At 34.3% G+C, this 10,856-nt stretch overlaps 2 protein-coding genes across 6 annotated transcripts; both read left to right on the top strand.

Moving 5' to 3' along the window:
* The first annotated feature begins 456 nt into the window (after positions 1-456).
* Positions 457-5,582, top strand: LOC148605645 (peptidylaminoacyl-L/D-isomerase-like). The gene is made up of 5 exons (XM_088548364.1): positions 457-611; positions 2,367-3,658; positions 4,021-4,108; positions 4,323-4,382; positions 5,499-5,582. The coding sequence occupies exons 1-5, from the start codon at positions 554-556 to the stop codon at positions 5,522-5,524; spliced, it is 1,524 nt and encodes a 507-aa protein (XP_088404490.1). The 5' UTR covers positions 457-553; the 3' UTR covers positions 5,525-5,582.
* Positions 5,506-10,539, top strand: LOC148605644 (uncharacterized). Of its 5 annotated transcripts, XR_015915851.1 has the most exons (9): positions 5,506-5,627; positions 6,275-6,430; positions 6,710-6,776; positions 7,304-7,433; positions 7,942-8,013; positions 9,014-9,259; positions 9,568-9,643; positions 10,170-10,271; positions 10,454-10,539. XR_015915851.1 is itself a non-coding variant. In XM_088548389.1 (7 exons), the coding sequence occupies exons 1-6, from the start codon at positions 6,357-6,359 to the stop codon at positions 9,618-9,620; spliced, it is 642 nt and encodes a 213-aa protein (XP_088404515.1). In that variant the 5' UTR covers positions 5,725-6,356; the 3' UTR covers positions 9,621-9,643; positions 10,454-10,539. The 5 variants fall into 5 exon arrangements, 1 of the variants encoding a protein (XP_088404515.1); XR_015915852.1 differs by lacking the exon at positions 5,506-5,627 and having other exon boundaries at positions 5,725-6,430; positions 7,304-7,400; XR_015915849.1 differs by lacking the exon at positions 5,506-5,627 and having other exon boundaries at positions 5,725-6,430.
* Positions 10,540-10,856: the final 317 nt, after the last annotated feature.

Raw genomic sequence — 10,856 nt, 5'->3', positions numbered from 1 at the left:
TTCGTTAAAGACAAAAGTAAAGTAGACTTAATGAAACTGGAACTTCAGTGTCAGGAGTTGGCATTCTTAATTTGGCTGATTTAAGAGAGAGATGAGTTTATGGGTTCACAGAAGTTATTAAATATGGCGTGTGTAAACCGAAAAAGCATCTTTTGTTCGGAGGATTTTTTTTCTACATTTTGGGTCACCACTACTATCTGCAGTATCTACATTTCATAATTAATAATACACAACATAGTAAAACAGAGGGGTTGGTATTTTATATTTGGTATTGTTATGTGCGAGTTGTTTTTTTATTGTTTTCTTTCGCATTGTTTTGTTTTGTTTTGTTTTGTATTTTTTTGTTTTTTTTGTTTGTTTGTTTGTTTGTTTTTGTTTTTGTTTTTTTGTAACTATATATATATATGAACTTTTTGAAATAAGGTCAATTTGCAACAGAACAATCACAACAACTTATCTTTGACATTCTCTGACAATGTTATCTATGTGGTTCATAGTAGAGGTATGATTGTGGTATACATCAAAAGTGACATACGCTGAGATCTCTATTAAAATGACACACAAAATATTACTACTCGGACTGTGGATATGTTTATTAAAAATAGCAAATGGTATGTATAATCTATATCCTATTCTGTTTGTAACAAAAAGCAGTCTGGTTTGTTGAGCAATATAAGTTAGGGTGTAACTTGTAATTGTTTTGTGCATTTGAGTTAAAGTAGAAATTCTATTATTTCAATATCATGGTTTTTGCTTGTTTGTCTGTCTTCTAAAACCACTATCAATCTGACTTACAGAAATAAAGTTCATTTGTGTTATAAATTCGTAGGAAAGTACATTTATCCTTGAACGAGACTAACATTGAGAACAAATCAATGAGAAGGTGTGGGTAAGGTAGCGTGTATAGGCTAAAAACCACTAATTCCACTTCCCATAGGCTTCTATGCTAATTTCACAATATTCAATGGCTTCTCTGGACTTTACCTTAACTTTAACCTGCAGAGGACTATATATCAGCATGATTCTACATATGTCAGCTCACAATCCTCAGAATGGCATGTGGGGTTAGCAGACTTGCAGTGCAGTACTGGTCACCGGAAGTGAAGGGTCTATAAATAGCATGGGAAATCCCAGTGTTTTCACAAGATAGGGGTATATTTAAAAATCATTATGGAGATTAGGCTTCACATCACAAGAAGCAAAATGCACCTATAAAATATACAGAAATGTTTTTCCTTTCAGAAACTGTTAAAATTTTTAAAATAAGATGAGAACTTTTTTCACAGCACTATGAGGAACAGGGGTAATTTCTGCGTAGGACTATTTTTGCGTACGTTCCAAATGCTCATTGGTTGAATTGGTGGTCTGTAACCTATAGTCCTCATTGATTTCCGTGTTCTAGATTCTATTTATCACTTTTATCTCGACATACAATAAAGTAAATATAAGATAAAGTGATCTGATTTCACTGCAAATGATAAACATTGTTTGACACAGATTTTAAATTGGACATAAAAAGTAGAAATGAATGTTTAAAAATCAACGGGTATGCAACTCTTCGCACACTTTTTAAATACTAATATTACATAAATATGATCGTTGATCCCGGGGAAATGTACACGAGTTTCATGGAGTATACCTCACATCAACATATACAATCTCAGATACACAGGAAGTCTGAATTTACAAGAATTACTCATTTAATGTATATATACAAACAAATCAAAAGAAAACGCCAAAGCATGCATTGAGCGAGTTCTACGATTCGAAGACTAAAGCTTAAGTGTATTAAGTGTTTTGAATTTTGTAATACAGTAACTGCAAATTTCGATACACAATCTTTTGTAGATTTGTATAAATCAAGTCAGACATGTCCGACTACTGGGCTAGTTAAATCCCTCGGCGGACTTCGTCAATCTTTTTAGGCAAACATATGGTTTATTTTATGCGACCGTTTCAATCAAAAAGGACTTTTAATTGATAAGATTGTTTATAATTCTTCTTTTAGATGCTTCCATGGACAGGTCAAACTCTTAAAAATGATTATCGCTAAACTGATGGATTCCTAACTTAATATGTTCCTGTAAATGAAATCATGTAACATCTTAGTTTTATAACTTGTGACATTTCACTCACTTTTCGTTCGCTACGCAGCGCTCAATTATGAAACGACAGAGATTTCAACTCGTTTATGGGATAAAACCAATACCTACATAGAGACAAGAAGATTTTTTAGGAACCTTTAATGTAATCTTCATTATAAAAATCATATTCTATGAATGAATGTGGTTTTTTTTTTCTTTGCTAAAATTCAGTTAAAATTGAACATTAAATATATACTTACAAGTACTATATTTTTGTCATAGGTGCATTGGACAACCGAGGAACGGAGTTTCTTATAACATTTATGGATAACAAGATATTAGAAAATAACGATATAAAACCTGAACTTTTTATCACGACGGCAAAAAATAAACTAGTACATGTTACAATCACGTCACCCGGTCTTCCTACAAGATTACGTCAGCAGTTTACTGTGACCAAAGGTCAAGTTCACCGCGCGACTTTTGATGTTGGCTACCGATTACACGAAACTGAACTATCAAAAAAGGCAATATTGATCGAGGCGGATGACGAGATTGTTGTTTATGGTGTAAACAGAGAGGTATTTTCAGACGATGGATACCTTGCATTGCCTACAGATGTTTTGGGCAAAGAATATTACACTATGTCGTACTCCCCGTCCTACTATTACGGTGTTCTTGCTGTTATAGGAGTTCAGGACAGAACACATGTATCTATCCAACTTCCAAACACACCACACTTGAACGTCACCCTAAAGAATCATAAGTATCTAAAGAATGAATGGATAAACATAACTCTAGACAGATTCAGTACGTTAGAAATACATGCAGTTCCAGATTTGACAGGAACCCATATTATCTCTGACAAACCAGTTGCTGTGTTAAGCGGAAACAAAAAGGCGGTTGTTGGAAGTACTGGTGGGTCACGTGATCATCTTACAGAGATGTTGCTTCCTGTATCGTCATGGGGAAAGAATTACGCAACAGTACCAATACCTGAAAGACATGTCGGAGACATTTTCAGATTTCTATCAAGTGAAGATAATACACATATAAACGTAACCGGCGTCATCAATGGAAAACCCTTTCATGACAGAATAACAATTGCTAAGGCTGGACATTATGTAGAAAAGAAATATGATTCGGCATTGTTTTCTCATATTGTTGCGGACAAGCCAATCTCTTTATTCCAATTTTCTCAAACTCAAGGTGGCTCGGGAGATCTCGCAGATCCCGCCATGATTATTGTCCCGCCAATTGAACAGTATGCTGCAGACTACACGTTCACAACGCCACAGTATTCTAAAGGTCAATATACAAATTATTTCATGTTCGTAATTGACGCAAAACAAAAGGCGGGACTACGATTGGACGGTAAGCCACTTCCGGCAACTCAAAAGTATACAGCTATACCGGGAACCAGTTTAGTCGCAGGGTTTATAAAGGTGTCTGTCGGAACACATTCAGTTTCTCATACTAACCCGACTTCCGTGATAGGTGGAATACTTTTTGGAAAGGCTAACCTTGAGTCATATGGATTCCCTGTCGGACTTTTGTTAACACCGGTTAATTCAGTAAGTACATGCGTAGTACTACAAGAACACCCTTAGTTCGTATCCTCTTTATTAATATCGAGTGACGCCCTCGTCATTCTAGAGAATGGTTCAATTCTAGAATTAAACTTTGTACACAAAATCTTGGATGGAGAAGGGATCATATTGGCATATTTTTTTTTTTTTTTTTTTAATTTAATTCTTTATTATTACATTTTTATTATTATTATTTGTATCATGCACAGATAATATTCCAAATGACTTGAAAATCACAAAATGTAAATTTTGAAGCAAAAACAATTAGAAAAAAATATTACAAAAACACATCAGATTTACATGTATATAATATCCCTATAGTGCATTAATGATCGCTGTTTCGTCAGGGGTGCAAGGCAAAGGCGATGACATATGGTGATGAAATCGACAACGACTGCGACGGTGAAATCGACGAAGAGGAGTGTGACAGGAAAGGTACATGTTACCCAATTTTGTGATTTACTTGAAATCATGATAAAAATGTTATTTTATAATGTGAAAAATTTACATGTATAATAATTTCCGCTTGGAAACAGTGTTATGTTTATAATTATTATTAATAACTTGACCTTTTGTTTTTGCCTATTTCGAAATGCAAATGGTTGTCAATTTGAAGTTGACTAAAATGAGTATGTTCATATGTTATTAGACAATGATGGAGATGGAAGAATTGACGAGGACTGCACTTGTTGTGGAGAATTGCTGAAAGGTAGATAACCCCAAGTTCTCCGTCTTTCTCGTTACACAGAAGAAAAAAAACTTTACTTTTAATGTACCAAAAATGGTCGGGTAGTTTTGATTGGTAACATGTACTTCGTATTCATTGTTTGGTTAGAGCAACAGTACTATTTCATATTTGCAAAATGCAGAACTATCTCTTATTGTCAGAAGTTGGCTCTCATTGGAACAGATCTTTTAATGTTTGAATGTTGTGTTAAAAAAAAATAACATTAAAAATGTATAAGCCTGAAGACGGCAGCATTCTCTTAAAGATATGTAACAGTTATTGCCGTGCAAAGTAAAATAATTTTTGACATTGAACTTGCAAATGAGAACTCAAGATTCTTGTATGCCGCAAAAAGTAACAATACATAGAATGTGTCCTTTCGAACTATGATGGGAAAATAGCATACTTTAGAATGAATCAATAAAGTTTAAAAATATTATATATTTTATTTGATTATTTTGGAAACTTTAAGTGTCAGTCCCTGTAAGAATCAGTTAATAGGTGAATTTCAACATGGTATTAAAAAAACCCATCATTTTGATAGTGTAATTTGACTATTTGCACCATAAGAATCCAAGCAAACAGACGAGATTTTCCATATCTTGCTGGTCCATTGAGTTACACTATCATTGAAAAGCAATGAAAATGAACATTTCAAGGGCAGATAACTGTGTCAAAAACCTCATTTTCCCAAGATTCTATTGAAAAATATCTGAGCAAATCTAATGATGCAGAGATCAAATAATGGTCTTTTCTTATATAGAAAATATCCTTGAGTGATATTTTATTGTCAGGTCAGTGGAGTTTTGACTTGCATGTTTTTTTTTCCCATTTTGCCTGATTCTTACAAACACTCGCACTTTATTTTCTATCTTGAATTTCAATTCCAGAATACTCAATGTAGGTTTAAGAAACACATCGTGCATTGAAATTTCATAAGGTTTTATCATGATTCGTAAAACAGTGCACCAGTAATTTTCTAGCCATACATCAAATTAGGCTTCATGGATAAGTTACTTATTACATGTAAATCAAATGATATTTGTAAATTTTCATTGTAATTGTTGAATTAATTTAACCTTTCTTTGTTATTTTCAGTGCCACCGGTTGGTAGACGGAGATGAATCTCTAGAGATGACCTTTATTCTAAAAAATACATTAATAAACATTATCCCCAGTCTCCTGGGCAGATCGTACATTATTCGCTACTCCAAAGGTTTTACAAAAGTACACCTCTTAACTTACTAGCGGAGTGATATCAGTAAATCAGGAAGCGGTAATTAGGTCTGCGAAGGAAATTGTTTTAACCCAAGAAATAAAATAATTACTACCTTTTAATTTCAGGTGAAATGACTTTGATAGACCTTATTAAAGACATTAATTCAATAAATCAACGTTACTCAAGTCAAATGAAACAAACTAAAATATATAATTTTCAACTGCAATTGAGGAAATTCCCTTAAATTACAATTAAAGGACAAAATAATATGTCGTTTAGACAAAGTGTCTGCGAGTGGTGTCACATGCCGACTTGTGAACTGTTACTTCTGCGAGCCAGCAGCCGATTGGTCAAACGGTGTTGCCCTGAAATGCATGAAATTTCTGCCATAGAACGTTAAACTAAAATCAATCGAATTTCCTGAAGTAAAACGACGACCAGTGCAGTTTCATTGTATTTCACCAATGATCACATTCAACTTGGCAAAAAATTGTGCAAAATCCGTATTATTATTATCTTTAATTTCTTTAGCAATTATTCATCTAAGCTACAGATCTGTTCATTGCCAAATGTATAATTGCGTTCAACATAGAACTTTGATAGGTACGAAAGCATGATGTCGCTGCGTACAACGTTGTCATGGTCATTTTTTTAGTGACGTCGTAGATGCTACCGACAACGGCTGCAGGATTCCGGGAAGTTTTCAGGCATGGTTACAAAAAGTGGAGTATAGCACAATGCGAATTCGGGATTTACTTACTTTATTTTTCATTCTATCCCAGACAGCTGTCATCGAAAAACAGTACCTCTGGTAATTAAGTTTTGTTAAAAGAAACAAAACAAGCAAGAAAGCATCTACTATATTTTCATCCAATAGGGGCGGCTCACCCCCTCAGTGGGTGTTATACGGAAAAAAAACTGGAAATCACTGGCGCGCCCCGTTTGGTCTTTGCATAACTTCTAAATTCATCACTGGAGAGTAATCTTGTAATACTTGTACAATTACAATTTAGATGTGATGAAGTATTTAGTACAGGAAGTATGCACTCTCTCCGGTCAGTTAAAATTTTGTACTTGTTTTTTTTTACAGTCCAGATAGTTTCAATTATGCACTGTTCTTGTTCGGAAAAGCAGTCGAAAATGGATTCGGGTTAACTGTGAGTACGATGTATGCTTGTACATGTAGAAAATACATTTACACATGTAAACATTTTTGTTTGTGACACCAATAAAAACTGTTTTCTAGCTTCAGTTACATGATGAAAAACTTGTAGGCGATATAGATAAACTAAACTTACATATAGAATCGGGGTGTCATTACAAAAAGTAGGTTCAAAGTATCCATACAGTGAAACCATCTTTACCGAATACCATTCTAAAACGAACGGTGTAGCCCGAACGGGTTTTGACAGGTTTAACTGCTGATATCTTTAAATTTATTGAACTTAGTTATACAGTGGCGGATCCAAAAGGGGAGAGTTGTTCCGGAGATTGGGTCCCCACATTTTGTTAACTTATTGCAAAATTAGGTTAAAAATGAAGAAGTTATATCCTTGAACCCGCTTTGGTAAGTTTTAACATTGTATATCGAAATCCCTTTTAAAATATTTCTGGATCCGCCGTTATTATGCAAGTGTATATGTCTAAAAGAAAGAAATACAAGTTCGGACAACATTAATTTCAGCTTGGATGGATGGATTTGCTTCTGATCTGCCTTTGTTTAATGGTCGCATTTATTCAGAAAGAGGGGAACAACGTCAATGAAATCTTTCGGCATAGACGCAAGTTATTCTATGATTTCAACTTTAAAAGAGGCAGGTGTAGTAAATAGAATACTACTTACCTCAGTCAGACCAATCTACAATCAAACCTGTATTCAGTTACCTTCTGATAGACAGAAAAATAGTGGTCATACATGTAAAACAGGTTGTCTTTAGACACAGGTTAATTTACATAGAATGTTCTGAATGGGGTTTATTTAAATCTTTTAAGAAAGGTTATTACAGAATACAGCAGGTAGTTAATTAAGGTTTTGACAGTATATTTGTATTCCCATGTAGCTACTGAGAGTTTTTCCTATTTGAAAAAAACTTCTTTATTAAGGATGAGATGGGGTTATGTATTCCTAACAGTATTTTGCTTATTAATAGTACATTATTTTATAATCACAATCCCTGTTTTCGTAGTACAACAAAAATATACCTTTTAGGATAGTTTCAACTTTGTCTTATATTCAGATAAATCTTTAAAATAATTCTTTTCGTGTTTTTCGTGCATAATTTTTTTTCTGCTTTCCCTTACTAATGTTTAAGAATGTTTTAGGGATTGGATTGCTTAGAATCAAATGCTTACAGGAAGGGAACACGATAGAGAGATTGGCACCATTCGTTGAAGGTATGTTTTTACTACCTTAAATTGCTCCAAAGGAGGGGTGGTACCGATTTACCCTTGTCCGTCTGTCTGTTTGTCACACTTTTTCGTTAAATCTATTCTCTACAGCTTCTAGTCACATCTACAATGTACATCATACTTTATATGGAAGTGTCATTTTATGGGTATTCAATTTCAGGCTTGCCCCACATTTTACTTTAATTTATCGACTAAGACTATGCTTTGACCATACATCTAAGTTAAAGGGCGGGGTATTGCAAACATTACTACTTGGCATTTGTTCGAAATTTTTTTTTATCATTTTTACAAAATAAATAGATTCTATATCCTACTTTTGATGAGGCGAAAATTTATACAGATTTCTGAAAAGCTTATTTAGAAAAGTGGGCTCAAGAATTTACTGATTGACATAGAACACTTCATGGCTTTAGCTATTACTTGCTTATAGCCCGGGAGGCTGACATTTTAATCCCGGTTGTGTTGTTGTCTCTTTGACTTATACACCATACCTTGTCTTATTATATGTCAAACTTTAATGTGGTAGCTCACTTAAGCATTGGTCGCGTGAGAGGAAGGCACATATGTTCTTTCTGGTTGTAATAAACAGTACGACCTATCCGTAAACAGTGTAACCTGTATCACTTGAAAGCTGGATAACTTTAAACCTGTCTAAACCACACACCGTCTATCAAATAGAGACGGAAGTGGAAATCTCATTAACAGAGTTTCAATTAATGCATTCTGAACCTGCGAAAACGAACACATCGTAATCCAAATTAATATTTCATGTTGAAAGGGTTTCACTGTAAAAGTGAAGGTGATTTAAGAATTGACGTGTCGAGAGAGTCCAATAAACTTCGTGTCAATAAGCTTTCATTCCCTTGTTTATAAAATTCTGCGTCTGCCCCTGGGTAGTCTTTTTATTATATATACCAGTACTTAATTCGGGAACTATCTAATATCACACCATATGCATGCATGACAGTATAATACTTCTTATTAGACTGTCGAAACAGAAATACCAAGATCGAGATCTCTCTCATAAAAGTCAACAGAGGAACTGCTGATCTACTGAAAAATCTGGAAATTCAGTTGGCTCAGTTAGAAAATTTGTCCGAAGTATTCAATACATTCAAAGCTGCATGGATTCGTGAAAGTCAGTCTTATCCATCAACTGAAGCTGCTGTTTTAAAATGCGTAGAGTTGGCAAAGATTCTCTCGGAAATAGCCAGTCTTAAGGATTACATCGGTGAGTTGTGTAATGAACATTCAATACGAAGATAATTCTGTATATGTATGACTATTTACAGAACATGAGAAGTGTCGTAAATATTTGTTCATAACCTTATAATTAAATGAATCACACGTAAATAAATAAAAGTAATATATTCATAATCTTAGTATTTTTTTCTCTTCATTTTTTAAACTATTCATTGCAATGCCTCTGTAGCGTTTTGGTCTGTAAATGTTCTTTTATTTAATACTATATCAATTGTTTTGCATGTATCTCACATTCTCCCTGAACATGACTGTGATCAACCTTTAATTGTGTTCCAGGAAGAGAACTCAACAGGCTTCACAATGAAATAAAAGGCATGATAGTATCCTGAGGTCAATGTCGTTGGATTTGCAGGTATTTAAGTGATCATTATAATTCAAGACAACTGATAATTATTCCAGAATCCGGCATAAGCTAACACTTCATCTGAATATGGGCAATGAAATATACCGAAGCGTCAATAATGGGGCAATTCAGATGCTTCAAAAATCCAAGTATACATGGCTTGGACGTGGAAACAGGACACTAAGATGATTTACATGCACAATGTAGCGAACAGAATAAAATACATTTACATATAAAAACTGAAGATAAGAAAGCAAGAACTCACACAAAAACACTACCAATATGAGCTCTACAAAAAAAATAATGGTGTAACACCAGGTGCTCCGGAAAGGTAAGGGCGTCCTGCTTCGTCAGCCTTCACATTACAAATTACTAAAATCCAGTAAGAGCCTGGTACCAGGGTCTACCTAATCGGAGAATTTCAGAAACCTGTCAAGTCTTGCGCCACCTGGTAGATGAAACTTCTTTTGTAGGCATATTACTATAATGCCGGCAACTTTTTCAAGAAGAAATCTTCTGTCTGCTTTTTTATTAGTGAAACGGAAATAGCCGAGTAGCACCAATCACAGAAAGTATTGCTCTAGGAATTTCGGTGTCCTACTTACATTTTCGACCAAATTCGACATCGCTTATACATGTAAGTACTTCGTATGCGTATATCGAAACGTATTTGTGTATGTGTGTGTGTGTGTTTGTTTTATGTTATGTTATCTTGTAGCTGGCTTCTTATAACTATATGAAATATTTTTTTAATTGTGCTCGCCATGTTACTGTCACTTAGTTTAATATTTGTATAAATATTTTTTTCTAATTTTTCAGATTGATGAACTCTGTCTGACGGCAATGGAGAAAAGGAAAAACAGAGATGTACATTATAAATGAATAAAGTACATGTATTTGCATTTTTAACTTGTTGGTTTTATTGTCTGGTACAAATTGTTTTCTGTAGACATCTTCACGTTTCCTCGACATAAATAATTTCCGATGAATTTGTTTCTATTGCTAATCGTTATAAGCGACGAAAATCAACCGCCGCCCCCCCCCCCCCCCCCCAAAGAAAAAAAAAGAAAACGAGGACGAGAACAGAAAAATAGGATTAAGTATAATCACGCTAAATATCGGAATAATTACTTAAACTAGACAAAACAAAACAGAACACAATGTACAGTAAGACATTATTCGCCTTATCATCACTTAGAACAAGAAGTTCTCCACCACGTGC

This window comes from Perna viridis, chromosome 10, assembly GCF_037379345.1.
Source record: "Perna viridis isolate PV_CMFRI_1.1 ecotype Kerala chromosome 10, ASM3737934v1, whole genome shotgun sequence".
Lineage (NCBI taxonomy): Eukaryota > Metazoa > Mollusca > Bivalvia > Mytilida > Mytilidae > Perna > Perna viridis.
Note: the sequence above shows the minus strand (reverse complement) of the source record. Positions and strands in the feature narration are given on the sequence as shown.

What these genes read in the sequence shown, in the direction of transcription:
- LOC148605644 (XM_088548389.1), top strand. Translation starts at nt 6,357, where the DNA reads ATGCGAATTCGGGATTTACTTACTTTATTTTTCATTCTATCCCAGACA. An exon ending in TGATTTCAACTTTAAAAGAG is followed by an intron (nt 7,434 to 7,941) that starts GCAGGTGTAGTA and finishes AGAATGTTTTAG; the next exon opens with GGATTGGATTGCTTAGAATC. An exon ending in ATTGGCACCATTCGTTGAAG is followed by an intron (nt 8,014 to 9,013) that starts GTATGTTTTTAC and finishes ACTTCTTATTAG; the next exon opens with ACTGTCGAAACAGAAATACC.
- LOC148605645 (XM_088548364.1), top strand. Translation starts at nt 554, where the DNA reads ATGACACACAAAATATTACTACTCGGACTGTGGATATGTTTATTAAAA. An exon ending in TTTATTAAAAATAGCAAATG is followed by an intron (nt 612 to 2,366) that starts GTATGTATAATC and finishes TTTTTGTCATAG; the next exon opens with GTGCATTGGACAACCGAGGA. An exon ending in TGTTAACACCGGTTAATTCA is followed by an intron (nt 3,659 to 4,020) that starts GTAAGTACATGC and finishes CTGTTTCGTCAG; the next exon opens with GGGTGCAAGGCAAAGGCGAT.